The sequence below is a fragment of the Perognathus longimembris genome, chromosome 9 (assembly GCF_023159225.1).
Source record: "Perognathus longimembris pacificus isolate PPM17 chromosome 9, ASM2315922v1, whole genome shotgun sequence".
NCBI lineage: Eukaryota > Metazoa > Chordata > Mammalia > Rodentia > Heteromyidae > Perognathus > Perognathus longimembris.
Window position 1 is genome coordinate 28,112,679 of NC_063169.1, and position 15,710 is coordinate 28,128,388.

General features: G+C 40.1%; 1 protein-coding gene across 2 annotated transcripts in view; it reads right to left on the bottom strand.

The window, feature by feature from the left end:
- The window catches only part of Cfap206 (cilia and flagella associated protein 206), a 43,735-nt gene that overhangs the window by 26,944 nt on the left and 1,081 nt on the right, over window positions 1-15,710 (bottom strand). For both annotated transcript variants that reach the window (XM_048354609.1, XM_048354608.1), the window contains exons 2-8: window positions 15,371-15,479; window positions 12,981-13,064; window positions 11,632-11,722; window positions 8,623-8,811; window positions 6,920-7,078; window positions 5,583-5,791; window positions 1,465-1,584 (exon numbers count right to left, since the gene is read on the bottom strand). In XM_048354609.1, the coding sequence (XP_048210566.1) occupies window positions 1,465-1,584; window positions 5,583-5,791; window positions 6,920-7,078; window positions 8,623-8,811; window positions 11,632-11,722; window positions 12,981-13,064; window positions 15,371-15,478 (960 nt within the window). In that variant the 5' untranslated portion in view covers window position 15,479. The remainder of the gene's footprint in view (window positions 1-1,464; window positions 1,585-5,582; window positions 5,792-6,919; window positions 7,079-8,622; window positions 8,812-11,631; window positions 11,723-12,980; window positions 13,065-15,370; window positions 15,480-15,710) is intronic.

Sequence of the window (15,710 nt, forward strand, 5' to 3'; positions counted from 1 at the left end):
TTTTTGTTGTTGCTGCTGTTTGTGTTGTCTTTTGACTTTTTTGTAGTTTGTCATTGGGAGGATGATGGGAACACAGAAAAGGTAGAACCAAAGGTGAACAAATACAACAGTAGTACTCATTAGACACTATGTGGAAAATGAACTGTACATCTTGTGGGTGGGGTGGAAGAGAAAAACTGAGAGGGATAAACTGGGAGTCAGAGAGGGAAGGGGTGACATGGCTCAAAAAGAAATGTACTCATTACCTGACATATAACTGTAACCCCTCTGTACACCACCTCTATAATAATAAAAAATATATTGTAAAAATAAGCATAGTTGTCCTTCACAAAGAAACTCATCCTTTCTAAGTGAAATTACATAGTAGGCTCTAGATAGAAATTCGATTTATAAGAAAATAAACTTATTTGGAAAAAAAAAAGAAAAGAAACTTGTATTTTATTTCAGAGAATTTTGTTTTGCTTGGTGGTGAGAAAGGCAATTCTTGTCAGATATCCCTAATTCATTTTTCCACAGATTATGTTCACCTGAACCATGTTGCTTTTTACTTACCAAAGTATTGAATTTGAAAATTTGCGGTATTTTCAAACTTGCATATTTCGTTTTGCATTTTACCTCAAATATTTACTGCAACAAAAGCTGCAAAGATGTACCACGTTGTCTGTGAAATGGTTTCCTATATCAAAATTCTACTTTATTCTATATCTAAGTTCTACTTTTTAAAAAGTTTGCTTTTAAGATCAAAGTTATGCTATACAAAGTTATCCCATATGCACACCTGTAATCCCAGTGCTCAAAAGGCAGAGCCAGAAGGATCATGAGTTAGAGGCAAGCCTGGACTATATAGTGAGTTCTAAATCCCGTAAGGCCAGGTGCTGGTGGCTCAAGCCTGTAATCCTAGCTATTCAGGGGCAAAATTCAGTCAGCCTATGCAGGTAAGTGAGCGAGACACATCTGCAATTAATTAACCACCAAAAAAAAACTAGAAGTGGAGCTGTGGCTCAAGTAGTAGAGTACTAGCTTGAACAAAATCTCAGAGACAGCACCCAGGCCCTGAGTTCAAACCCCAGGATCAGCATTAATTATACAGACAGACAGATAGGGCTGGGAATGAGGCCTAGTGATAAGAGTGTTTGCCTTGCTTGCATACATGAAGCCCTGGGGTTTGATTCCTCAGCACCGCATATACAGAAAAAGCCAGAAGTGGCACTGTGGCTCAAGTGGTAGTGCTAACCTTGAGCAAAAAGAACTCAGGGACAGTGCTCAGGCCGAGTTCAAGCCACAGGACTGGCAAAAGAAAAAAAAAAAGGATGCAAAGAAATAGACGAACAGACAAACAGATAAATAAAATAAATCAAAGGCCAGGACTGTATATCAGTGGTAGAGCACTTCCCTAGCATAAGCTTGCCCTGGGTTTTATTCCTAGTACCATTTAAGAAAAAAGGGTTGGTGACAAATACTTACGAAGACTTGTGAGGTTGGGACAGCTGTCTTTGCCTTTACAGTCATTTTCAATTGTTCCATCTGGGCTCCTAACTGTCTTATCATCATTTCCACTTCTTGAGCACAACTAATTATATCTGACTGTGAAGAAAACAGTTGCATTAATGTTTTCATAATTTCAGTGGAAGAATCCTGTGTGTTGTAAGCCCTCTCGGCTCCCCCACTCCCTGGGTGACAGTGACACTGTGACTCTGGGCTCAGTGACAACAGGGACCTGCTCTCCATGGCCCCCACAACATGTGGCATTTGGATGATGCTCCACTACGATGTATAGAATCAAGGAATCTCTTGGAATACAGTGGGCAAAATTTTTCTCAAATGTATACATTTTTTAATTACATATTACATCTAACTAGCTTCCTGAAATACGGAAATCCTGAAATACGGAATCCATTTTGCATAGTTGTTTACTTATTATTTTCCAATTTACTTTGATAACTCTCACAAAATGTTCAACTGAAAATAGTTTTGAAAGCAAGATTTAATAAATTATACAAAAACTAGTCGAGCTGGTAATATGGCCTAGTGGTAAAGTGCTTGTTTCCTATACATGAAGCCCTGGATTCGATTCCTCAGCAACACATACAAAAGCCGCAACTGGTGCTGTGGCTCAAGTGGTAGAGTGCTAGCCTTGAGCAAAAAGAAGCCAGGGACAGTGCTCAGGCCCTGAGTTCAAGCTCCAGGACTGGCAAAAAAAAAAAACCCATAGTTTTACTCATAAATAGAATATGCATTCTGCATTACCTACAAAGCTATTTAAAGGTTCCTCTTTTCAGCTTTCATTGTTGCAAAAAATGTGTCTGTCACATCTAACCCATTTCTTCACTTTGCTTGTTAGTTTCATTTTAGAAATCAAATATGAAAATGCAGCAAAGTTGCCAAAGATTTCAATTTGTTAAACAAAAAACACTAAAGTGTGGGGGCTGGGAATATGGCCTAGTGGTAAAGTGCTCACCTCGTATACATGAAGCCCTGGGTTCGATTCCTCAGTACCACATATAAAGAAAAAGCTGGAAGTGGCGCTGTGGCTCAAAAGGTAGAGTGCTAGCCTTGAGCAAAAAGAAGCCAGTGACAGTGCTCAGGCCCTGAGTCCATGGCCCAGGACTGGCAACAAAAACAAAACAAATAAACAAAAACACTAAAGTCTGCATTATGTTCTCCAAAGCAGAAGCTGCATTTAACACTTACGTGATCTACAATGGACAGCACTCTAGAGCCCCAGCCCCCAGACTGGGCTGGCAGGGTCTCATCACAAAACGTGCAGGCACATGGAACTTCTTGACTTTTCCTACTAATATCCAGAGCAGTCACTCTGCTTATATCTTACCAAAGAGAATGTATTCACAAAAGTAGTGTGATGTAATGTCAGTTCTCCATGAATACTGTCACTTAAAATGTGTATCATAGTCTGGTCAAATGTCTAGGAAATATATATGATACCAGCATGTTTTTTTCAACTGTTTTGTTCTGTCTTATAAAAATTTATAAATTCCTCATACTGCCTTCCATGGGCAATTTTCAACAAGTTTGTAAAAATGCATAAAGTTAGAGAAGAGAAGGGGAAAAGGGAGTTGAAGTTATGTGAAATGAAGCAGCTCTATAGATTTGCTGTCCAGTGTGGGGCCTAGAGCTCATAACATCACACTGTGCCCTTAAGGGGTTGTGAGGATAGATTGTGTGTTAGATGTGCAAGAAAAAGAACATAACCAAACGGGTGTCGGTGGCTAGCACCTGTAATCCCATCAACTCAGGAGGCTGATTTGAGGAAAAGCCAGCCCAAGCAGGAAGTCTGTGAGACTCTTCTCTCCAATTAGCCACCCAAACCTTGGAAATGGAGCTGTGGCTCATGTAATAGGGCACTAGCCTTGAGAACAAAAGCTTAGTGACAGCACCCATGCCCCGAGTTCAAGCCCCAGGATCAGTACACACACATACAAAAATCACACACATTCACCCAAAGTTATACTTCTCAGGAAAATCAAAGTGCCTTGTAAATAGACATTGGGAAATATGAATTTCTAGAAAAATCTTGATACATGGTTTTTTAGAGTTCAGGGGTACCACAATGGAGTTTTGAACTCTGGTCTTCATACTTGCTAGACAGGAGCTTCTATCACTAAGCCATAACTGCATCATTTTCTGCTGGAAGGTATTCTCTTCTCTCAGCAGGACAGAAGACAGGAAAGATGTAATCCTTGCTCCCTTTTCTTTTCTTTTTAGGTAAAATCTTGATCAGGGCAAAGTAAAACAACTCACTACTTTACCGAAGCTATAACTGGGTTTTAAAATGTTTATGTAAACTAAATTTAACTTTAACAATCTTAAAAAAAAAGAACTGAAAAGGTTGGGTGTAGTAGCACACACCCATCACTTCAGCTACAGAAGGAAGTCTAAATAGGAGAATTCATTCCAAGGATGAGACAAGACTCTATCTCAAAAATAACCAGAAAAAAAAGGGCTAACTGGGAGAGAGCAAGGGAAGGAGTGACATTGTCCAAAAAGTACTCCCTACCTGACTTATATAACTGTAACCCCTCTGTACATTATCTCTACAGTAACAATAAAAATTAAATTAATAAAATAGTTTCAGAAGAAAAAAAGAAAAGAAAAAAGGGCTTAGAGGTGTGGGTCATGGGGAACATCTGCCTAGCAAGTGGGAGGCCCTGAGTTCAAACTCTAGTCCACCAAAAACAAAGAAAAGAAGTTAAGAAAAAGAGACCAGAACACATCTCTTAAGGAATCAGTATTCACTTATACAAAGGACAGTTCTGGTGACTGAGTCTCACCATTATTGGAAAGCTGCAGGTATATAAGGGTAAACGGCGACAGCAGCACATGTCCTAGCTCATAACTCCCTCAGGAAGACCATAAAATAAGAATTTCCACACAGTGGAGTCATAGACACTAATCTCTCCCAGCCTTTCCATGTTACAGTTGGCCATAAAGAAATTCTCTGACTTGAAGTTGTCCAACATGGTCATAAGACCACACCACTGTGCTTGGTTAGTTTTAGAATTCTGAGTAGCTTATGATCTCTAAGAAAGAGCACGGCTGCTTTTTTAACGTTTTAAAGTAGTTTGAATTGTTCATTAACCCTAAAAACATCAGCTATAACAATTGTGTGTGTGCACACACACACATATGCAGGTAGTAAGGATTGAACACTTGTTGGCTTCTTCCCTCAAGGCTAATGCTCTACTACATGAGCCTTATCTCCATTTCCAGATTTTTTTCCTGATTAGTTGGAGATAAGAGTCTCTCAGATTTGTCTACCTGGGTTGGCTTTAAACCTTGATCCGCAGATCTCAGCCTCCTGAGTAGTTAGGATTACAGGTATGAGCCACTGAGGCCTGGCTATAACAATCTTTTCTACAATTTTTTTTTACAATTAAGGCAAATAACTATACAAAAGTTGAGTGCCAGCACTCTACGAAATAACATTAGTTGCTTCAAATAAAAACAAACACCACAATTATTGTCATACAAACACCCACATAAAAACACACACATACAATCCCTTAATGACAGCTTGTAAACCATCATGTTCCAAAGAGAATCAACAACTATAAAATCAATTTCTATCAATACATTTCCCTCAGAAGTGGCACTGTGGCTCAAGTGATAAGAGCGCTAGTTTTGAGCTGAAGAGCTCAGGGGCAGCACCCAGGCCCACAGTTCAAGCGCCATGACTGATCAAAAACAAAAACAAAACCAATACAATTTCCTCAAAATCAAAATCCAACTTCTCCATTCCTATTTTAATTCTTTTTTTTTTCTTGGCCAGTCCTGGGCCTTGGACTCAGGGCCTGAGCACTGTCCCTGGCTTCCTTTTTGCTCAAGGCTAGCACTCTGCCACTTGAGCCACAGCGCCACTTCTGGCCATTTTCTGTATATGTGGTGCTGGGGAATCGAACCCAGGGCCTCATGTATACGAGGCAAGCTCTCTCGCCACTAGGCCATATCCCCAGCCCCCTATTTTAATTCTTGATCCTAGCAATACAATATAAACTGCTTCTGACATGGCCTCTTGAATTACTCTTCTGCTTCAGAAAAGACTAGATCCTGAGAAATTAACTCACCAAAATAATTTGCAGGAAAATTTCATATTGCCGAACATTGTATAGTGCTTCCTTTAACAGAAACGACTGAAACTCTTTCGTTAAGAGTGGGTTCTGGGTGATTTTCTCCAGGATGGCAGTGTAGCGATATGCAAGGTCCTGGGCGATCTGAAGCTGGCAGTCAATGTGCTGAGTGGTGGCAGGGATTGCTTCGCGAAGAATCTCTGGCACTGTTTATGTAAAGGATGTGAGAAGACACAAGTGAGGGCATCAAGAAAGAATTAAGGAGAAAAATCCCAGAAAGCACTGCAGATGTACGTGCTTGCCTAACACGTACAAAGCTCTGGTTTGATCTCAGCACATGAAAAACAAACAGGGCTGTGGTTCAGGGACAAAGCACCTGCCTAGCAAGCACAGGGCCCTGAGCGCTAACCCCATTATTGAAGAAAGGAGGAAGGAAAAGCAGGGTTTCTGGAAAGGGGAGAGTTGAGGTGGCAAAGTGCCATCCTTGAGGAAAAATGCCAAGTAAAGAGCACAGGTCCTGAGTTCCAACTCCAGTACTAGCACATGCACATACATACACACACACACATACATGGATAATGCAATATACACAAACCATATTACATGTCCCTTAATGTATAGGTTTGCAAATATCTGCTGTGGGACCTTTCATTCCATGATCTGTCCCAACAACTATTTTCTTCCCAGGGTCACCTTTATTCCAGTTGTTGACTTTCACTCTTTTGGTTGACTTGGAGTAAATGCCAATCTCCTCTGGGCTGGGGAGAGGAGGCTCTGTGGGGTCCCCTCATTCCTTTCACTGACTCTCTTTCCCAATCTAGCTTCATGGTCCAGAAAATTTCAAGTCTTGCCTCAGCAAAATAAAAATGATGATGGAATCATCAAAACTGCAAACCTCACCAGGCACCAATGGTTCATGCCTGTAATCCGAGCTACTCGGGAATGAGATCTGAGGATTGAGGTTTGAAGCCAGCCTGGGCAGGAAAGCCTGTGAGACTCTTATCTCCAAATAATCACATACCCACCCCCCAAAACTCCAAACAAACCTGGAAGTGGAGTTGTGGCTCAAGTAGTAGAGCACTAGCTTTAAGGAAAACAAACACAAACACAAACTCAGGGATAGTGCCCAGGTTCTATGGTCAAGACCCAAGACCCAGGACCAGAATACACACACACACACACACACACACACACACACACACACACACACACACACACACACACACGGCCAACATCCCCGTTGGGAACATGAAGGTGTGTTGTAATTGCTTTCCTCAGTGTGAAAACCCTCTTAAGCCATAGAACGGGGAGTGTCCATCTAATGACACACTTACAGTTGTCAATGCCTTCTCCTCCTTTCCCACAGTCTCGGTTAAATAAGCGGATACCAGTCACAATCATGGTGAGCTCCACCAGCTGGCATTCTTTGTCCTTCCGACCAAGAGTGAGAAATGTTCCAAGCTCAGCCTGAGGAAAAACACTCTGGAGGGCAGCTGGAACAGACCATGACAAGGGAAAAACAGAGAATGGCCTAGGCCCATCACCACTTAGAACCTTCTTTCCTTCAGTGGAACATTTAAGGACTTTCTTTCTCATGAAATCTAAACAATCCTTTACACTGATGACACCTGATTGCAGAATATATAGCAAAATTTATCCAATTTCATACAGAGGAACTATTAAATTGACATTGTCTCATGTTGATGTTTTTATAATTATTAAGTGGTGGTACAAAGAGGTCACAATTCCGTATGTTAGGTTACGAGTCCAATGTATCTTGATCAATGTCACCCCTTCCATCCTTCTCCCCCATTTTCCCATCCTTACCCTCAAGTTACATAGTTTAATTTTTATATAATGTATAATGAATATAATGATTGCATTTTCTCACCCTTCCTTTCTCTCATGTCCTTCTTATGTGTACTGGGGCTTGAACTCAGGTCCTGGGCACTGTTCCTTAGCTTCTTCCTCAAGGCTAGAACTCTACTGAGCAAGGCACTGGCAACCAGCACAGCCTCACAAGCATTTCCAATAATGGTCCCTCAGCACTTTTGTGTCAATAAGTATTGAAACAAACTTAACAGGGAGTCTCTCCAAACCTGAAAATAAACTTTCTAATTAAGGCTTTGAGTAGAAAAATCAGTACTTTTAAAGCATCATGAGCCAGGCACTGATGGCTCACACCTATAATCTTAGCTACTTAGGAGGCTGAGATCCAAAGATTATGATTCAAAGCCAGTCTGGGCAGGGAAAATCTGTGAGACTCTTATCTCCAATTAACTGTCAAAAAGCCACAAGTGGAGGCATGGCTCAAGTAGTAGAGATCTAGCTGTGAGTGGAGAAAGCCAAGCAGGAGTTCAAGTCCCTGAGTTCGATATCCAGTACCAGCACATGTGTGTACACACACACACACACACACACACACACACACACACACATCTATTCTTCATTTGAAAGGAGGAATGGGGGTGTTCTCTGCAGATAACTCAGTGCCATTTGCAGATGACAGACTCCACCCCTTTCACCTGCCCCAGACAGCCTGTCAGCCTTTTGTCCACCATCTACCACCCAGGTGTTGTACCTCCCATACTTACAACTCTGAGGAAATGAACATCTCACCTTCATTAGGTGTGGGCTGAGCAATGCAAAGGAATCTGTAAGGGTGTGTGTGTGTGTGTGTGTGTGTGTGTGTGTGTGTGTGTGTGTGCTGGTCCTGGGGTTTTAACTGGGGGCCTGGGCTATCTCTAAGCTTTTGTGCTCAAGGCTACTATTCTACTACTTGAGACACATTCCACTTCCTGCTTTTTGGTGGTTAATTGGAGATGAGTCCTACTTTCCTGCTCTAGTTGGCTTCAAACTTCAGTCTTCAGGTCTCAGCCTCCTAAGTAGCTAGGATTACAGGCACGAGCCACCAATGCCTGAGTCTGAATTTGCAAGTTTTCACTTCAGTCTTTCACACTATTACATGTTTTATAAAATGAAGTCATCATATTATATATGTGCTTTTGGAAAATAATTTTGTTTTTTTTTTTTTAACCTGTTGTTTCTCTGACAATCTTGATGTCCGTAGGGGACCCGAGCCCAGAACGGAGTAACACATAGCTGACAATCTTTCGGTAGAGACTTTCCAGTTCCTCTCTGGCACACGCTCTGTTATCCGTAATTTCTCTGCTAATTGAGCTCAATCGAGATTCTAGGACCCGGTGATGTTCTTCAAGAAAATCTCCTAAAATTGACAGACAACCATGTTTCATATATTTATATTTAGAATTCTTCTCACATAAGGACCAGAGACAAACCTGCCATGGACACGTCGGCTTTACTGCATGAAACAAGTTTTGTTTTTCTAGATGCAAACTAATAAAGAGTTAGCAGCAAGAAACCTCAAAATGAATAGTGGGAAACATCTTATAGTGGAATACATTATCAGAACATGTAAGTCTTGAAACAGACAAGCCAAAGTGTATCAGAAAGGACTAGAACCTCTAAGTTAAGCAGAAAATACTTAGAAGCCCATTTCTATACCCCTCTACTCTATACTATATGTAAAAAAAATACTAGCATACATAAACACATTATAAACACATACTATACATTTGTACTATATGAAAGCACCTGTTCATTTTTCCAATCAGGTCCTAGATAAATGTCCTATGACTAATTTTGCTGATGACATAGCACTACACCAAGAACTGCCTCCCTCTTCTTTCCTATCCCATGCAGAGTTTAGGCGGAACTGTGGCAGGAGGCCATCTTAAACAACTCACGTGCGCATGGGCACTGGCTGAGTCTCACATAGGGTGACACCCCACACTTCAGGTCCAACGCCAAGAAGCAATGGAGAATGTTCACAAGTTTAAAAGGCAAATTAACCTTCTCCAGCCCTTTGACTATTTTATCACTTTCTAATTTCACTATTATAATGCAGGAAAAGGAAGAGATATCATTTTATATATGTAGCATCGCAAACTACTTACAGAAAGAACAAAAGATAAAAGAAATCAAACTACTAATGGCTACATTACAGCAGGGAAGGCAGAGGTAATCTACTGGGGAATTTTGTTTTTCTTTTGTTTCTGATTCATCATAAATACCTACATTACATTATAAAGATAGCATAAATGATATATTCATTATATATGGTATATACCAAATATGTGTCTACATATATATGGAGACACATTCTACATTATAGAAAACTTGGATTTTTGTATTAATTATATATTTTATTTTTATTTACAACTCATTATATAATGTAATTATAGAAAACTTAAGATTTCTATGATTTATTCCATTTTGAGGCAGATACACAAGTTAAGTACTATAAAAAGTAAACCAGTAGTAACAGATTTGCACATAAAAACTTGAACTTCAATGGGCTGGTCTAATTTGTAACTGTTACACACTTCTGCCATAGATGTTTAAAAGGCCACTGGGACTGCTCTATGGGGCCTCTTTCCAAGCAGCAAATGTTCTTATGCTCCTCTCACTTTCCAATAAACTTATTCTATCTGCTTTAAACACTCAATAAACACATAAATAAAGCAATATGCTTGGAAACATAATTTTTATGAGCATGAAATTTTAAGTTGACTTTTAATATTCACAAAGGTCAGTGACATTTTTCTCATTTCAAATTCCTAACAATATTGTAATCTTCCAATACTGTGGTTTGTGGAGGTATCTGCCAAAGGCCAGCCCACATGGTAAAGGCTGGGGTCTCTAACCCATGGCATGACTGGGAGATAGAAAAACATAAAATGGAGGTATCTGGGTCAGGAGGAATTGTAGGGGCCCCAGATTCTTTCACTTCTTTACTTTCCAGCCATGAGGTAAGTGGTTTTGCTCTGCCACCTGTTCCCGCCATGATGTGCCAGATCAATAGAGCCAGCTGGTCACGGTCTGAAACCTCTAAAATTGTGACCCAAAATAACCTTTTCTTTGTATAACTTGATGATCTCAAGTATTTACAATAATGGCAAGTTATACTAATAGAAAGTTAAGTAATACATCAAATTTGGAAAACATTTCAAAAGATTGACCAAGAATTTCCTCCCAGTCATGAGGGAGTCAGAGACTGGAGGACTGTGATTTGAGGCTATCCTAGGCAGAAGCTAAATCTTTTTTTTTTTTTTTTGCAAGCCCTGGGGCTTGAACTCAGGACCTGAGCACTGTCCCTGGCTTCTTCTTGCTCAAGGCTAGCACTCTGCCACTTGAGCCACAGCGCCACTTCTGGCCATTTTCTGTATATGTGGTGCTGAGGAATCGAACCCAGGGCCTCATGTATATGAGGCAAGCACTCTTGCCACTAGGCCATATCCCCAGCCCCCAGAAGTTAAATCTTATCTCAAACAACAACAACAACAACAAAAAATACAACCAAAAAAACAAGCTGGCAAGGTGAGTCATGCCTGTAACCCCAGTGACATAGAAGGCAGCAGTATAATTACAGTCCAAGGCCAGTAACAGACAAAAGTAGGAGACAGTTATCTGAAAAATAAATGAAAGCAATAAGGACTAGAGGCATGATTCAAGTGGTAGAGCTCTTGCCTAGAAAGCACTAAGTCCTGTACTGTCCCCCCAGATTAGGGTGGACATAGTGGCTCACATCTGTAAGCTACTTGGAAGACAGAAATTGGAGGACCATGGTTCTAGCCCAGCCCATGAGAGGGAGGGACTGTAACACAAAAAGCTGAGCATGGCAGCTCACGCCTGTAATTTCAGCTGTATAAGAGGCAGATGTAGGAGGATTGCAGTCCAAGCCTGCCACAATGAAAAGTACAAGACTCTGTATGGGAACTAAGTCAAAAAAGTCTGAAGGACATGCTTCAAGCAGTAGAGTACTTGCTTGAAAAGCATGGGGGTCTGAGTTCAAATTCCAGTACTGCCTTTTTCTCTTCTTTTCTTAACTTTATTAAAGTTAAATTCATTATCAACCAAATGAAATCTTTCTTATCTGAAATACAACATGAAAACTTTGATCGGTATGTTGACACTTTGTGAGCATACTTTTTAAACTTTGAGCATAATTAGTTAAATGTATTACCTCGACTTGTGTAATTCATATCGAAGTAGACTTGCATCTTAATAGTATCCAGGGATGGATTCTTGCTATCCAAGAGCCGAGCCACACACAACTACAAGAGAACAAATACCTCACATACTTCTGTTAGACTCAAGTATTTACTGAGTTATTTTCAGAAACACAGGGACACATCAGAGCTTATCCACCAGTAGCCCCTCTCATTGTTCTTTTTTTAAATCTCCTTGACAACTTCAGGCTTTACAAATTACTCCACCAATAACACATAGTGAGCAGTAAGTAATCTCCCTTGAGTCCACTCCTATCATCACACTCTGGTGGTTAATATCTAGCTGAAGGCTAGACACTCCAGAAAACTCTAGTCTAGGGTTTGAACTCAGCTTGCTTGCTTGGCCGGCAGTCTCCATTTTAGACAGGCCTCCAGCCCTGATTTTTGCTGGCTAGTCTGCTGGACTTTTCTGAGGAGGCTGGCTGCAAACTGTGAGCCTCTGAATCTCAGGCTTCTGAGTAACTAGGATTAACTACTGGTGCTCCTCTACCTTAATTCTTAAAATTGTTTTTCAGAAACATTTACTTGCTTTATAAGATTATTTTGCGTTGATTTTAATTTTTCTTTAGCAATGAGAGGCATAATCTGCATTGCATTATATCAATTTTTAAAGTAGAACTATTTAACTTTACAGTACAAGTATATATGACTGAAATTAATAAATAATTTTCTCAATGTAAAAGATTAATAACAAGACATCACTAAAATGCTGTGGGAGTATACAAGCTACTCCTTATTCACTAATACAGACCCCCAATTTGTAGTAGGGCAAAGATTTACCAGAGAGGGAAAAATAATGTCCCAGGGTCACCTATAATCTTATGGCCAATAATTACAAGCAGATAGAGTCTGAGAAACCATTATTTTTCTGGATAGAAAGTGATCAGACTCTTATCTTCAATTACTCAGCAAAAAGCCAAAAATGGAGATATAGCTCAAGTAGTAGAGTACCAGCCTTGAGTGAAAAACCTAAGGGACAATACCTAGACCCTTAGTTCAAGCCCCAGTAGAGAGAGGAAGAGAGAAAAGGGGGAGAGGTGCACAAATTCTGCTCTTTGTCTTCCCCATCTTTCCACCTCTAGGATTAGTACTTGAACTAACTACTTTGTGACCATGAATGAAAATCACACAGCAGCCCAGGAAAGGCAGAACATTAGTTTCTATATCTTTATATTTTGTTTTAATGGACAAATCCCTCACTTATTTGTACCATTTTTAGGGCCTTTTTCATGCAGCTAACACAAATAATGTATTTAAAAGTGAAAAAAAGTAACTTCAGACTTGAGCATTATTGGATAATGACCTTCACAAGTTTCTGCACATCACTTTTTATGAGGGTTCTATCCGTGTTAAAGCCATTGCTAGGGTCCAGAACAACAGCTTTCACCTGAGAGGAAGAAGGGAGTCCACATTACTAAGAAATCCATTTTCAAATTCTTTTACATTTCCACTTTTCACAACAATTAACTCACAATTACCTGAGGCTTGATTTTTTTTAAACCATTTTTCTTATAATACAACTCTTCAAATCCTTCATTTGTAGTTGAAGAAATGAAACAACAATTATCAAAACTGGAATATGGATAGAAATTTTACATGGGAAAACAGGCTGAAAATAATTAGATTTTGAATTGAGGAAATTATGGCACATTGTATTGCTATTGTCTGTTGTTAATGCAAGAACAACGAAGCAGTTTTAATAATGACAATACATGTTGCACAGATTCTTATTGTTCTTAAAACCTACCAAAATCTTCTAAACTAGATGGGAGGGAAAAATGGGAAAGAGGGAATGGGTGATATTGTCCAAAAAGAAATTTAGTCTTTACCTACTATATGTAACTGTAACTCCTCTGTACATCATCTTTATAAGAATAAAAAAATCGACATCATCCATCATAAATTTAGAACTGACAAGCTTTGTAGACCTGTGCGTGTGTCTGTGTGTGCTACCAAGGCTTAAACACAGGGCCTCCAGCTCTCAATTGGCTTTGTTGATTATGGCTAGTACTCTATGACATGAGTTATGCCTCCAGTCCATCATTTTGCTGGTTAATTGTAGATAAGAACCTGGAGACTTTTCTTCCCAGACTGGCTTCAAACCTTGATTCTCAAATTGCTACTTCCTAAGTCGTTAGAATTTATAGGCAGGAGTCACCACCGCCCAGCATTAGACTTTTAAAATTCTCTAGAAAGTCAAGATTTGACAGTGGTAAATGGTAATAGAAGCAACAATGGAATTTCTTTAATTAAAAAAAAGTAGGGGGTTGGGAATATGGCCTAGTGGCAAGAGAGCGCACCTCATATACATGAAGCCCTGGGTTCAATTCTCCAGCACCACATATATAGAAAATGGCCAGAAGTGGCGCTGTGGCTCAAGTGGCAGAGTGCTAGCCTTGAGCAAGAAGAAGCCAGGGACAGTGCTCAGGCCCTGAGTCCAAGCCCCAAGACTGGCAAAAAAAATTAAAAAATTAAAAAAAGTAGGGGATTTTTCAGAACTCAGATTTAAGTATGCATTTTGCCAAGTATAAAACAATGGGTAGGCTGGGGATATGACCTAGTGGCAAGAGTGCTTGCCTCATATATATGAGGCCCTGGGTTCAATTCCCCAGCACCATATATATAGAAAATGGCCAGAAGTGGCGCTGTGGCTCAAGTGGCAGAGTGCTAGCCTTGAGCAAGAAGAAGCCAGGGACAGTGCTCAGGCCCTGAGTCCAAGCCCCAAGACTGGCAAAAAAAATTAAAAAATTAAAAAAAGTAGGGGATTTTTCAGAACTCAGATTTAAGTATGCATTTTGCCAAGTATAAAACAATGGGTAGGCTGGGGATATGACCTAGTGGCAAGAGTGCTTGCCTCATATATATGAGGCCCTGGGTTCAATTCCCCAGCACCATATATATAGAAAATGGCCAGAAGTGGCGCTGTGGCTCAAGTGGCAGAGTGCTAGCCTTGAGCAAAAAGAAGCCAGGGACAGTGCTCAGGCCCTGAGTCCAAGGCCCAGGAAATGGCCGAAAAAAAAAAAAAATGTAGTCTTAAAGTGCTTGCCTCCTACACATGAAGCTCTCAGCACCACATATATGGAAAACGGCCAGAAGGGGCGCTGTGGCTCAGGTGGCAGAGTGCTAGCCTTGAGTGGGAAGAAGCCAGCAACAGTGCTCAGGCCCTGAGTCCAAGGCCCAGGACTGGCAAAAAAAAAAAAAAAAAAAAGTGGTCTTTACCTGACTTATATAACTGTAACCCTTCTGTACATCACCTTTATAATAGCAATAAAAATACTGAAATCATCTCCGTGGCCTTTGGTTAATAAAGCAAAGACAACAGAGTGTGTGTTAGGCCCAGCATGCAGGAGGAACTTCTGCTGCTGCACCCACAGACTAAACTACAGGGACTGAGATGGAGAGCTCAGAGGACAGGGCTTTATGTAGCTTATAAACAAAGGTCCTGACATTTGACCATCAGAAATTGCACTTCTCTGTGTGTGGCGATATCACATGAAGATTGCAAGTTTTCACCCAATGGTGACCATGCACCCCTCACAGCATTAGACTTTTAAAAGGCATTTTCCACTAAGTTGATTATTTTAATGTTTTCAACCAAAAAAATCTAGGAAAACTATGCTACACTTTAAGGAAAAATAAGCATCACATTTGAGTTTTTAAATAAAGCAATAATTTATAAAAAGTCATTCTTACCATGAAAGCAACCAGAGTTTCAGAAACCATTTCTCCATGGGCTGCACATTCCTGTTCTATTTCCCTTATGATGTTCTTTATAATACTTTCAGCTTGCGTGGGAGGCATTCTAGCTAAATAAAGCAATAAGTGGTTTATATAAATGCATTTATATATCATTTTCTCTGCTTCAGATTTCTACACTGTTATATTTATAGTCACAATATTATCTACCAACCTTTTATCATTATAATTCTTAGTATCCAGGTCTCTCATGCTTTTTTCCCCTCTCCTAATCGACTTTGTTGATGACAAAAAGTAACCGAGTTATCAAGAGACAGACCAAATTCTTCTTTACTTA